Source organism: Mercenaria mercenaria, chromosome 3, assembly GCF_021730395.1.
Source record: "Mercenaria mercenaria strain notata chromosome 3, MADL_Memer_1, whole genome shotgun sequence".
In the NCBI taxonomy this organism is placed as follows: Eukaryota; Metazoa; Mollusca; class Bivalvia; order Venerida; family Veneridae; genus Mercenaria; species Mercenaria mercenaria.
This window is the reverse complement of record NC_069363.1, coordinates 70,665,080-70,679,350: the sequence shown is the minus strand read 5'-3', so window position 1 is coordinate 70,679,350 and position 14,271 is coordinate 70,665,080. Positions and strand designations below refer to the sequence as shown.

General features: G+C 33.8%; 1 protein-coding gene across 2 annotated transcripts in view; it reads right to left on the bottom strand.

The window, feature by feature from the left end:
- Window positions 1-14,271, bottom strand: part of LOC123524446 (cell division control protein 42 homolog) — a 210,078-nt gene that overhangs the window by 19,595 nt on the left and 176,212 nt on the right. For both annotated transcript variants that reach the window (XM_045302651.2, XM_045302652.2), the window contains exon 5: window positions 481-623. In XM_045302651.2, the coding sequence (XP_045158586.1) occupies window positions 481-623 (143 nt within the window). The remainder of the gene's footprint in view (window positions 1-480; window positions 624-14,271) is intronic.

Sequence of the window (14,271 nt, the reverse complement as noted above, 5' to 3'; positions counted from 1 at the left end):
GATATTTGGTATGTATCATTGCCTAGTTGATTTCTAACAAGATTGTTTGAATTATGCCCCTGGGGTGAAAAAGAGGCCCTGCCCCGACCTACTTTGTTTTTTTAAGATACAGCCTTGAAATTTGGGTGACATGTACAGTTTTGCACACTGATCTTAAAACTGACTTTCAGTGACCTTGAATATGACCTACTGACATACTTTCTTAATATTTTATCATCAGTTTGATATTTGATACATGTAGCTCATATTACTCAGGTGAGCGATCCAGGGTCATTATGACCCTCTTGTCTTGATTTGGCATTTTAGAAATAGTTTTGAAACAAAAACTCATATTTTAATGTTCATAATATGACCAAACTTCAATTTGAAAGAAAGAACATTTTTTAGCCAAAATCTGGAGGTCAGTGCCTTTAAGCTGACAAAACATTATTTGAGGAAACCAATTCAACAAACTCACTGTCTTGTTCTATCTATACTCACTGCTTCTAGAAAACACTCATTTACACAATTTTTCTTCAAGGCACTGCACTCAACATATGACAATGCTTTTATTGCCTTCTTCATCTTCTTCCCCTGTCCTTTTTTAATTACATCCTTGCTGGATTCTTTCCCATGTCTTGTATCTGTAAATTTTATAATTGGATATCAAAAGACATATTAAAATCAGTAATATTTGTATCATAATACATTACTTCCCAAGGCAGGTGGTCAGTTAGACACAGGGCAGGGACACTTGGCTATTTTCAGAAAAGCTGTCATCAATTATATTGCTCCCGAGCCTTTTTAATAAGGAAACAGAATTACTAACTCTATACCCTATGCATACCAAGAGTTGTCAAAGGAAAGAGTGTGCTTGACTATTTCCATGCTGGATAAAGAAAAAGGACAACTACTTAAACTTTAAATCAAATCCGTTTGACCTTGAATATAATAATAACACACAGAATCATGAATGGTAAAAACTATATTTAGCATAATCCTGTGGCACCTAGAAGGGGCCAAGTGCCATCATTTGAAAAAAAATTGTGAGAGGACCTTACAATACTACTGCAGACTAAGTTTGACAAAGATCTATCGAATGGTTCAAGAGAATAGTGTATTCGCTTAGAGCCATATTTTGGGTCCCGTGCGACTGGAAAAAAAGATTAATGGCAACATATACCAGACTGTTCCGTAATGTCTGAAGTTCATTCTAAGCCATGTCGCCAGTCTGAATTCGGCGACTGGACCGAGTTATGATGTCATCAAAATAGCGGCCATTTTTTAAAAATTAAATCTATAATCATCTTCAAATGACTGATTGTTGTTTGTTTTTGGTGCTGAAAGTGAAGTTTGTTGTAGTTTACATCATACACACACATAATTATTTAGCATTATGTTATTTTAAATAAAAGTTACGTCATTTATACAATATTAACCCATTACTGCCTACAAGCGCCTAAGAGCGCCCCTATCTATTACCGCATGGAAGCGCCGCTTTCGATCTCTGCATAGAAGCGCCGATAAGCGCCATTATCCATCTCCGCATGCAAGCGCTATTGAGCGCGTTCATATTTGACATCGATTTGTTAATGTTTCCGAACGAATGATCCGTTTGTGTGTGTGTGTTGAGGTTGTTTACCCTCGCCACCGGTTAAAAACCATATGGGCGAGCATAGCTACAATTAATTAACTACACTTTATATGCTACATGTAGAGTGTGTACCATAATTCACAGTCCAAAGTAAGTTAAAGTAACCGCCAGTGGGCTGTGAATAAGATGGGAACTTAATCCCATACATTTACTTTAAAAACTACAGTTAGAAGAAAAATAGTAGTAGACTGTCTTAATTGTGTGTCATCATTTATATGTATTAGGCCTCTGTTATGTACCTCATATAGTGTATCAAGGCATTTTGCTTTCCCCATTTTAAGATATATCATTTATTAAAACTTATTTTTTATTTAAAAACTATATTCAAGGACTGACAGAGACAACAAAGTCATAAATTCCCTACGAAACTTTGGTTTGTTTACATTTACCAGCCGAACCACGCTTTTGGTAGGCCAGCGTTGATTGGCTTAGACCTCATTGCATCCTTTGTCGTGATTGGCTGACTGAAAGTTGTTTACAAATCAAGTAGGTCAATCCGATTTTTATGAAAATCCAGAAAAACCGAACTGAGCCACCTGATTGTTGCTGTAGATGGAAAATAATCATTTTTAATACTTAATAAAATAATTTTGAATAGCAATTTACCATTATTTATATGTTGTCTCAGTCATTTTATCTATATTTAATTTTCATACTTGTATATTGTCTGGACCTTATTATTACTGGGTTTTGCTGATGACCATATATGAATAACAATGTTGCCAGATAACACATTGAGAGTCAAACCCCTCAGAAAAATTCTGAGTTGTACAATAATGCCCCATTTTGCTATCAGTAATTTCTGTGTTGCCTGATATGTGGTGCGGCTATCTTGATGAACATATATAAGATAGTCCCACTCTTGTATGGGCTCAAGGTGACTTATGCTCCATATTATTTACAATGAGCCCATTATTGCAGTAAACTGCTAAAATTATATATGTTAAAAGAGGAAAAAATATTTATGTACAATATGGAGTCTTTTAACATATCAGGCAACATGTAGCTTCCAACCTCCCATATAAACAATATTGGACAAAAACATTTAAGACAATGCCTCTCATGTGACCCTATTTAAAATGTAAGTAATAAAAACAATCAAATATATGTAAGACACCGCTTCACGGCTTACTTATTAGGGCCACTGTTAAAATAACAGAATATATAGAATAATTTCATGTGAAATATATACAAGTTACATATAAGGGTCACATGATATGGCAACAATTAAAATTATGCAATTTTAATATAAACATTCGTGTACACCATGGCGTCTGTACTGTCTTATAAGGATACAGGTCATCAAACAACAAACACATTTTTAGTTAATTATTGTTTTTCTTCTATTCATTTACATCTGTCTTTCTCTCCTTAACTGCATCAGCTATTAGTAAATATAGCTGAATTCATATCTTAGCAGTTATTAGAGTTCTCTGGGGTGACCGGTTATAGATAGATATAGTATGTCTCGACTATTCCTTCTAGTGATTCACTATTCCGGTGCGGCCAGTCTCCTGTATTTATTTTGTTTTGTTTTTTATTCATTAATCCTAATTCTCCCTACTTATATTGTTGAACTAAAATGTTCTAAAAATTAACCGAAGTTACTAAATATAGCGCAGACATAACCCAGACACCACGTGATTCTAATGGAATGTGAGGCTCCAATTAGGTTGTTTTGAGGTATCCTGCAGGGTGTAATACGTTGTTCTATCAACATTTCTGTCAGGATTTGTAAAAAATTTCAAAGCACATTAGTGCTTATATCTTTATACATATTCAAATCACATTTAGTCTATTATGTTTATCTATAATATAGGTGTTATTTTATCAAATATGATTAAAATCTATTACATATTAGGGGAAATACAGCCATTTCATGAATGTTTATATATGTATAGAAAACGGTTGCTAAGCAACCATTTTTTGATGTTTTTTATTCAAACTTTCAGAAACTCCTTTTTAAATGTTATATTTGAAGTTCATTATATAATATATTTTCCCACTAGTTTTTTTAACGTTTTTTAGGGGGGGAGGAAAACATGGTAAATTTAGAGAATTCTAAAAAAACGTTTTTTCTTGATAATTTTTTTAAAAATTATATTTTTTTAACAAAATTTTCATATTTTGTCCTTTGTATATATGCGCATCTAATGTTATCAACCATTCATATCACACCCATACCCAAAAAATTTCCGACGTCAAAAACCAAAAATCTACTTTTGAAAAAAAGCCATTTTCACCCATCCTTATTTTCTTTCTAAAAGATTTACTTTTTAATATTTTTAGATTCTGTTTTTTGTATTTAGCCGTTCAAATATATATCTAAATAACTATGAGTTAGGATAATTTTCTCTCATCCCTTTCTATATATAATATGGATCTCAAAGTCACCATCTTATCTGGGACTGTCATATACTATATTATTACTATTTTTATTGATTTTATATATAAACTAGCATTTTATCATATACTTATCTCTATTATATCCTTATTTATGTATTATTAGTTAACATATAGCTTTATTACTGCTACTTATAATCATTTTTTCTTAAAATATATGTTTTTAACATGAATTATCCTCAATATTACTATATTACCCCATTTCATTTTAATTTTTTCTTATTTTTTTTTTTTTTTTTTTTTTCTTTTTTTTTTTTTCTTCTTTTTTTTCTTCTTTTTTTTCTTATTTTTTCTTTTTTTCTTCTTTTTTTTCTTTTTTCTTATTTTTTTTCTCTTTTTTTTCTTTTCGAATGATCCGTACGAATAACAGTTCACTTTGTACATTGACATGTTATCTCCAATTTTGGAAGTAAAAAATACCTGTTTCTATTTAAAGTTAAGCCGAAAATGACATCCAATCGTAAGACCCATAAGTCACATGCGCTGGTATTTCCCCAAAATCATTGGTCAATATAAATGTTTTATCGAGCGTCCTCTGAAAAATATAGTTCGAAATTGTGCATTGATATGTAGGCCGAAGTCCCGGATGACGTGACGTAACAGGTAATTTGAATATTAGACCCACAATTCAGTCAATTACATAACCCATAAAGCACATGGTCAGGTGCGTGACCTTGAAGTAGTCCGTTTACGTATCTAAACAAAATGGCTGCATCTTGTAAAATAACAATCGAAGAATTTGTAAACAGTGTTACACATTCAACTGAAGTTGAATTTAAATCTGATTTTGATGGCTTTTCGTCGGAGTCCGACATTAGCGTTGCCTCAGATCTGTCTGATTTTAAATTTAACGTCTCCGACTCTGATCTCGAGATCGGTCTGTTTTTGATGAATGGACGAGGAGATTCACCCCCATAACGATACATACTTACAAAAAATAAGGTTGGCGATAATTTTTTAGCATTGGCAATACAGTTAAAATGTTTTAGCTCGTAAACAAAATATTTAAATCAGTTTTAACGGTATCAAAAAATTTTGCCACGTCTGCCCCACGGTGACATTTTATAACAAACTACAATGACGTGTATATGTAAAGTTAGGGGAATTAACTCCTGATTTTATTATGATAATCAATAAGTCAACCAACAATTCCATTTTACTACATTCCTTTTATTTCTATGGTTCTAATATATATGTAACGTTCATGTCCATCAAACAATAAAATATATTTCCAAAACATTATTTAAATCGTTCACTTCATTATCTCATTAATAATATTTTCTTCATAATTTCTTAATTTCTCATCTAATTCCAAATTTTGACCTAAACAGTTCTAAACCTAAAAGTATTCTGACCTAAACAGTTCTTAGTCTTAAAATCTTCTGACCACAACAATTTACAAACTTGAGCAGCTTCTGAACGTAGCCACACCTACAGGTATCATATTTCCCAGGGCTGACCCTTTCTTAACCAATCAGTGCCTTTGTAAAAGAATAGATAACTTGTCAATATTCATTAATTAGGTTACTAATGATGATTCCATCTTTTCCCACCAAAACTAAAGATCAAAGGCACTTTCACCTATGTGTGACTTTTAACAAGTAATACCATACCAAATTGCAGTATGTAGATCATGCTGCTTTCTAGACAAAACCAGCATGCACATTATGTTATATCAAAGACAAGCTATGTACACTTAATTAGCTCACACCTTGCCTAATATCCATACTTAATTCTGTCCAGACCATAATAAATATGCAGCTGCTGTGCATTCATGATTTGACCCAACAACTACTTAAAAATTTATCAAATATTAATAATGCATAATATCAAATTCATCAAAAATACTATTCATAATCATAACTCTGTGACATATACATGAATGCTATATACATGTATGCCTAATGCATAAATCTACCGTGCAAAATATAAAAATGGTAATTTAATCATTTTAAAATTTATTCTGGTCTGCCCCAGAGTGTTATTATTTGTCCATGTTGATGTAAGACGTAACTTCTGGGGTGCATAAAATGTACATGTCCTCCATGACTTTATTTTTTATGAAAAGTTCAGTGCACTAGCATTTTCTAAATAGCTGTTGATAGTTCATTTGTCACTAAATATTTTTGTAAATTACACATATTGTTGGAATATGATTGATCTGTACATATAATTATATACAATTATTTAACTTAAAGATTCATATTTTATGCCAAAAAAATTAATTAAAAGTACTTTTCTAGGTAAATTTTATGTTTCTGTCATTTTTCCCTATCATTTTGAAAAACTATACCAGGTAGAAAAAGAAGAAAAACATCATTAAAAAGCCAGTTTTATTACCAACATTTCATACATTGACATAAAAACTGTCAAATGATTAAAAAATGTGGTAATAATGGCATTTCTAACAGAGGTGTCAAAATTATCAAATTCCACTAATTACCTCTATGCACACAGTGCAGATAAACTGATAAGACTGTATTGATTATTGATTACTGATAACCTGTCATAAACATGCATAATAGGTAGCTGATAAGGCTACATGTCTATGCAGTAATGGGTTAAAGATATATTATGCCCAAATTTCATATTTGAATATATGAACAATTATCTCATATTATTTATGGAATTATAAAATGGAATTATAAAATAAAATGGAATTTATAAAATAAACATGTTTGCGAGTATGAAAGGTAGTATGTAAGGTTTAAATACTACATACTAATTAATGTGTAAGTAAACACAGTATGAATATATTACGCTACTAAAACTCTGGAAGTTTGTTTGAAACAAATGGTTGTTACTTTACAGACATTTAATTGTGATTGCAGTTTACACAGTTAGTTTATATATTTAGCCAAGGAAAAGATGTTTAATGAGGATTTTCTAGATTAATAGAGGATATCACATGAGTGTCTTTTCATATTGAATTTATTAAACGAGTTGAATAAAATAATAAAATGCGAGGCTCTGCCGAGCATTTTATCAATTTTATTCAACGAGTTTAATAAATTAAATGTGGAGAGTCATAAATGTAATATTCTTTTTATCACATATTAGCTTTTCCTGTCGAAACATCAAAAATTCTACTTTCTTTTCCTATATAAACAAGTCATTTTGACCAATGTCTGTTACACTATAAATGACGTCGACATCAAAGCTTTATTACACTAGTGTATTATCATTTTTATGTAATGGCTTTATTACACTCCCGTGACGTCAAACATGTGATAAAGATCAATATGCAATGATGAAATATTTATGTAAAAAGTGAGGATAGTACATCTTTAAAGGGAAGTGAAATAAAGGAAAAGCTTTGATGAAGTTATTTCTATGCTGCATCGTAATTAAATGTAAATCAAAAATAGAAACCTGTTGATAATTATCTAATAGTAATAATCTTACATAATTGAAAACAGTAATAATAGATTAGACAAACTTATAAGTAAAAGCACCATCACCTTGCAGGGACTTGTACTCACGACCCTTTTTAACTTATCTTTCTGAATGAGTGAATTTTCTTTCTAGTGACCTTTGTCTTGGTATTTAACATAGCTGGACATACTATAGAATAAAAGAGTATAACTATATATAATTCGTCTTTCACATTTAGAAGTTACTTTCTACTTTTCCTTGCTGTTGTTCTGACATTAATGTACCTTCGCTATTGACCCATTCAAATTGATGTGTTGTCGCTAAACCCTTAAATCATGAAATATCACTCTTCCGTAAAATATACACAGCATTCAGTGAAAACTGACATGATGTCTGTGGAGCATTTACAATCATTTCAGAAATGTTTAAGCCGCTGTATGAAACACATCAATAAATTTGTTTCTAACATTTTCTTGACAATGTTTTAACATATGTTTTTTAATATCTTCTCTGTATTCTTTTAAATATTATTGTTTTATACCTGTAAATATGTATCAAAATGTCTGATCACAACAATACTAAGCTCCAGTAGCACAACTTTGCACGATATGGAAACTATGTACAGGTATGATATGTTAAACATACGGTGGTAAAATGTGCCCTAGCGCTTACGCAACTGTATTTTCTATCATAGACTGACTATGCATCTTAGTAAACAGATTGTGATAGAGCCACTTAAGGATCGTGCTAAAATTAGATACGAAATGATTATTTTTGATAAAACAATAGAGTCGAATGTGACTGAAAATAAACAAACGCCCCTAGTACTAACTGTGTGTGTGTTCGGGTTTAACATCTTTTTCAACAATTTTTCAGTCATATAAACGACGGCCTAGTACTAACTAGAAGTGTTATAAATGATTCTTTTAGGAAACAAGAACACCGCAATGCGGAACAATATACGCCCGAAGGTATGACATTCGACCCCTAAGTGTGACCTTGACCTTGGAGCCAGCCATCTGAAACATTCGTGCATGTCGGCTCGATGTGGTGAACATTTGTGCCAAGTGTCTTTATAATCCTTCAATCAGTTAGAGTTACAGAGCGGACACGAAACAAGATTCAAATGACATTTGACCATGTGTGACCTTGACCTTGAAGCATTCATCCAAAACATGCGCTCTGCACGTCGTCTCGATGTGGTGAACATTTGTGTCAAGTTTCTTTGAAATCCTTCAAGGGGTTCAAGAGTCACAGAGCGGACACGAAATTGCTTACGAATGGGCTGACAGACGGACACGGGCGTAACATACTACGCTCCCTTCGGACGTATAAAAAGCCTGTTTGTTTTCTGTCAAGACAGGCAATCACAAATATTAGTTGTTGAAATAGGCCAATACTCTGTGGGTGAAAAATTACAAACGGCAATCAAAAAGTCTTACAATATTTCAAATACGTCTAAATTCGGCAATAAACACAAAATATGCCAAGCTATTGTCGATGAAACAAATACATAGCAATTCAGTTTTTGGACGAAAAGGTTAACAAACAAAAGCTTTCCTCTACAGCTAAATTATTTAAGGAAAAATGATACTCATCCCTCAGGTTGGTACTTACAGGGCCAGTAACAATTACTGCTGATAATCAAGATCTTATTGGGTCCATACCTATTTCATTGCACGTGATTCTGGGTCCTTCCGCGGAAAACAAGAAAGCCAATTTGAACAGGTCAAGGACAGTCACGTTCCCAACTCGTCACAGAATCTTATGTGCTCAACCCTTACATGTACGCATACATCCACAAACCTACTGCAGCTATTCGTGGGGTTATAAGTAATAACATTTACAGGTTGCAGCCGTTGTATTATACTTTAAACATTATGAAAACTAAAATACTCCTTACACGGGTTATGTATTTAAGTAGACTACTCTTAGCCCATTAGAATCAGATAGCTAATAATAATATACGGCAACCGTTCTCTAATTAGGTTGCCTATATTCCAAGAAACTTTATGAATAGTCGCCATATGTTCTTTTCCGTTGACAGTTGTGATTTTAAGAAAAAAGATTCTGTTGTAGAACTGTTATGAAAATTCTCCAAAAATGTTATTATATGTTGTGCCAGCCCTTGACAATTGATAAAATATCACACAACGTTCAAGAGTTCTCAGAATGACAGACGATGGCAAATATTTCATCACCCTGTCTTGATACCCATTATAAAAAGTTTTCTTGTCAAGAATTGCTTGCCACAGACTGGGCTAAAATGACCGACATAAAGGTAAAAATCCAAACTATGGACTATGGAAAGCTTATTGTTTAAAGACTCCATTATTGTTCAATAAAGTTTTGAGATCCTATGAAAACTATTAATCCTAACTTGAAAGGCTTCTATCAAAATAAAACATATCTATCGAGAAAGAAACGTTAGAAGAAAGATAGGAATTCTAATCATTGCATTTGATTAAGTGCAAATGTTTAAAGTCACTGTGGAGTTCAACGCGAAATAATAATGGGCCAACAAATTGGTTGAGTGATCATTTGTAGCACACATGAACAGCTACAACACTATTGGAATATGATGATATTCGTATATTTTGATGGTATAGCATATACCAAACATATTCAACAAGAAAATGATCTGCTGAAATAAAGTGAGTGGGGTAAGGTATATCTTTATTATTTCACATTATTTAATTGTTTATATACTTCAATATTGTTTTTACGTCAACAACAAATATTCTAGGATGGAAAACCAAAGATAATAAGATGAAGATTGGAGGAGCCACGCCTTAAAGGGGCTAAGCACCACCATTTGAAGAAATTCTAGAGAGGATCTGCTGCTACAGACCAAATTTTATTGAAATTCATTAAACAGTTCTTGACAAGAAGTTGTTTAAATGTATTTCTAGTTTTAGATCTTGCAAGTCTCTAAATGGGGCCGGCCCCCATTTAACCAAATTTGGGAGAGGAAATCACAAGACATCCAGTGACTCATGACATGAAGTAATTTAAAGGTATTTCTATTTTTAGCTCTAGCGGCCCCTAAAATGGGCCAATTTAAGTGCCCACAAAATTCGGAGAGGACCTAAGTAATATCATGATGCTGTAGACCAAGTTTGATGAAAATCAATAAAGCACTTCATGAGAAAACAAGAGCTGTCCGTAAGACAGCACGCTCCACTATTTGGCGATTTGACAGTAAAATGAATTTATGTCTCAATAAGAGACCTCTACTTTAAAAGGAAGATATATAGTACCAAAGTTATGTCCAGAAAACGAAGTTTGTCAAAAAATTTAAGTATGAAATGGGCATAATTTGGTCAAAAATACAAATCAGCATTAAGGGGATTATTACCACACATGCAGTTGATGATGATGATGATAAAGATACATTTAAAGTTTCAAGTCATTATCTTATATTGTACTATTTAAGTTATATCTAGAAAGCGAAGATTGCCAAAAAACTTTAAAGTATGAAGGGGACATAATTCTGTCAACAATACAATTAGAGTTATGGGGATTGTAACCACACATGCAGATTATGATTATAAAGAAACGTTTTTAATTTCAAGTCATTCTCTTTTAAAGTACCAAAGATATGTCTATAAACGAAGCTAATTCGAAAACATTTAACATGAAAATAATTCCAAGTATAACAACTTGGTGACCTTGACCTTGGGTATAATGGGCCCAGCCCCTGCAAATACTTTGTATGCTGGACAATGTCTATGTGAACTTACAGTAAGATATAAGCAATAGTAACAAAGATATGACAGAAAAACAAAGGTTGCCGAAAAACTTTAACCTTAGAAATAACCTAAGTATAACACCTTGGTGACCTTAACCTTATGTATAATGGGCCCAGCCCCTGCACATACTTTGTTTGCATGCTGAACAATGTCAATGTGAAGTTACAGTAAGATATAAGCAATAGTAACAAAGAACAAGAGGGTCATTGACCCTAAAGCGCTCACCTGTGTACAAGGCTTCAAGTGTGTTTGTATAAGTACAAGTGTGTTTGTATAGGTTTCTCCTATGTTAGCCTATATTATATACATGTCACACACACTTTTAAACCTAGGGCAATAATTTGAACAATTATGGTAGACATTACAAAGCTGATAACTCACACCAAATATCAAGGCTCTAGCTATTATTGATTCAGAGAAGAAAAGTGACCACACCCCGTGGCAGCCATGTTTTTTGACGAACCAGAATAATTTGAACAATCTTGGTAGAGGGTCACACAAGAACCATTTGTGTAAAATTATTTTAAAATTGGGCATGCAGTTTCAAACAAGAAGATTTTTAAAGTTTCCATTATATACATATAGGGAAAAGTGACAACGCCCTCTGCGGCCATGTTTTTTGACGAATCAAAATAATTTGAACAATCTTGGTAGATGGTCACACAAGGACCATTTATGTAAAATTATTCTAAAAATCGGGCAAGCAGTTTCACGCAAGAAGATTTTTAAAGTTTCCACTATATACATATAGGGAAAAGTGACCACGCCCTCTGGCGGCCATGTTTTTTGACAAATCAAAATAATTTCAATAATCTTGGTAGAGGGTCACACAAGGACCATTTGTGTAAAATTATTCTAAAATTGGGCTAGCAGTTTCATACAAGAAGATTTTTGAAGTTTCCACTTAAAATACATAAATAGGGAAAAGTAGCCATGCCCTCTAGCGGCCATGTTTTTTCACAAATCGGTATAATTTGAATACTCTTGGTAGAGGGTGACATAAGGACCATTTGTGTGGAATTATTTCAAAATCAGACCATCAATTTTGGAGGAGATGTCGTTTGAAGTTTTTAGCTGACCTGAGCCAAAGGCTCAGGATGAGCTATTGTGATAGCTCACCGTCCGTCCACACTTTCCTTTAAACAAAATCTCCTCCTAAACCACCAGGCCAATTTTGATGAAACTTCACAGGGATGTTCCTTTGATGGTCTTCTTTAAAAATTGTTCAAAGAATTGAATTCCATACAGAACTCTGGTTGCCACTGCAACTGAAAGGAAAAACTTTAAATATCTTCTTGTCCAAAACCACAGGTCATAGGGCTTAAATATTTAGCATGTAGCATCATCTAGTGGTCCTCTACCAAGATTGTTCAAATTATCATCCTAGGGTCAAATATGTCCCTGCCCTGGGGGTCACATGGTTTACACTGACTTACATAGGGAAAACTTTGAAAATCTTCTTGTCCAAAACCACGAAGCGTAGAGCCTCAATATTTGGCATGTAACATCATCTAATGGTCCTCTATGAAGTTTATTCAAATTATGTCCCTGGGATGAAAAGAGGCCTCACCCCGGGGGTCTCAAATTTTACATAGAGTTATATAGGAAAAAGCTTTAAAAATCTTCTTGTCTGAAACCACAAGATCTAGGCCTTTGATATTTGGCAAGTAGCATTGCCTTGTGGTCCTCTACCAAGATTGTTCAAATTATTACCCTGGGGTGAAAAGAGGCCCTGCCCCGGGGGTCCCAAGTTTTACATAGACTTGAATAGGAAAAAACTTTAAAAATCTTCTTGTCTGAAACTGCAAGGCCTATGCTTTTGATATTTGGTATATTGCATTGCCTTGCAGTCCTCTACCAAGATGATTCAAATTATGACCCTGGGGTTAAAAGAGGCCCCACCCACGGGGTCCCAAGTTTTACATAGACTTATATAGGAAAAAACTTTAAAAATCTTCTTGTCTGAAACCACAAGACCTAGGCCTTTGATATTTTGTATGTAGCATTGCCTTGTGGTCCTCTACCAAGATTGTTTAAATTATTACCCTAGGATGAAAAGAGACCCTGATCCGGGGGTCCCAAGTTTTACATGGAATTATATAGGAAAAAAAATTAAACGAGATGTCCACGGGCAACATGTCGAGCCCGCCAGCTGTCAAAAGGACTGGGAGTTGCACAAGACACTCCTTGTCTCATTGAGGCAAACATTTATGCCAAATAAAAAAAGAGATTGCAAAAAGTTACAATATAAGTTATTTAAAGTATTAACAAAGGGACGTAAATCTTCTAAGTCCACACAAAAATCCTCACCAGCAGAGATAGGTCAAAATTCACCTGAAAATTGGATGTAACATGCATGTTGTACTACAGAAAAGTGGTCTTGATTTTTCCCTACGACCAGTAATAAAAAAGTTATGAATATAAGCTATTTATAGTAACAACAAAGGGAAGTAATTCTAGGATCTTGCGCATGACACTTCGTCTCATGATGATGAACAACTGTGCCAAGTAACATCAAAATCCCTCTATGCATCAAAAAGAAATGCTCCTGACAAAGTCATCCTTATATCTGACTTTTGACCTCTAAGTGTGACCTTGACTTTAGACCTAGGGACCTGGTTCTTGCGCATGACACTCCGCCTCATGGTGGTGAACATTTGTGCCAAGTTACATCAAAATCCCTCCATGCATGAAGAAGAAATGCTCCGGACAAAGTCATTTTTGAATTTGACCTTTGACCTGTAATTGTGACCTTGACCTTTGAGATAGGAACCTGGGGTTTGCGCATGATATTCCGTCTCACTGAGGTTAACATTCATGCCAAATATAAACAAGATTGCTCCATGCATGTCAAACTTATGGTCTGGACAAACAAATCCGGACGCACGCACGCACACACGCACGCACATACACCAAACAGCCATTTGGAAAACTATGTCTTCGCATCCGCAAGCGGGCTCGACAAAAATCTTCTTTGTCTGAAAGTTCAAGGCTTGAGCCTTTGATATTAAGTATGTAGCATTGCCTAGTGGTTCTCTAACAAGATTGTTCAAATTATGCCCCTGGGAAGAAAAGAGGTCCTGCCCCGGGGGTCACTTGTATGAGTTA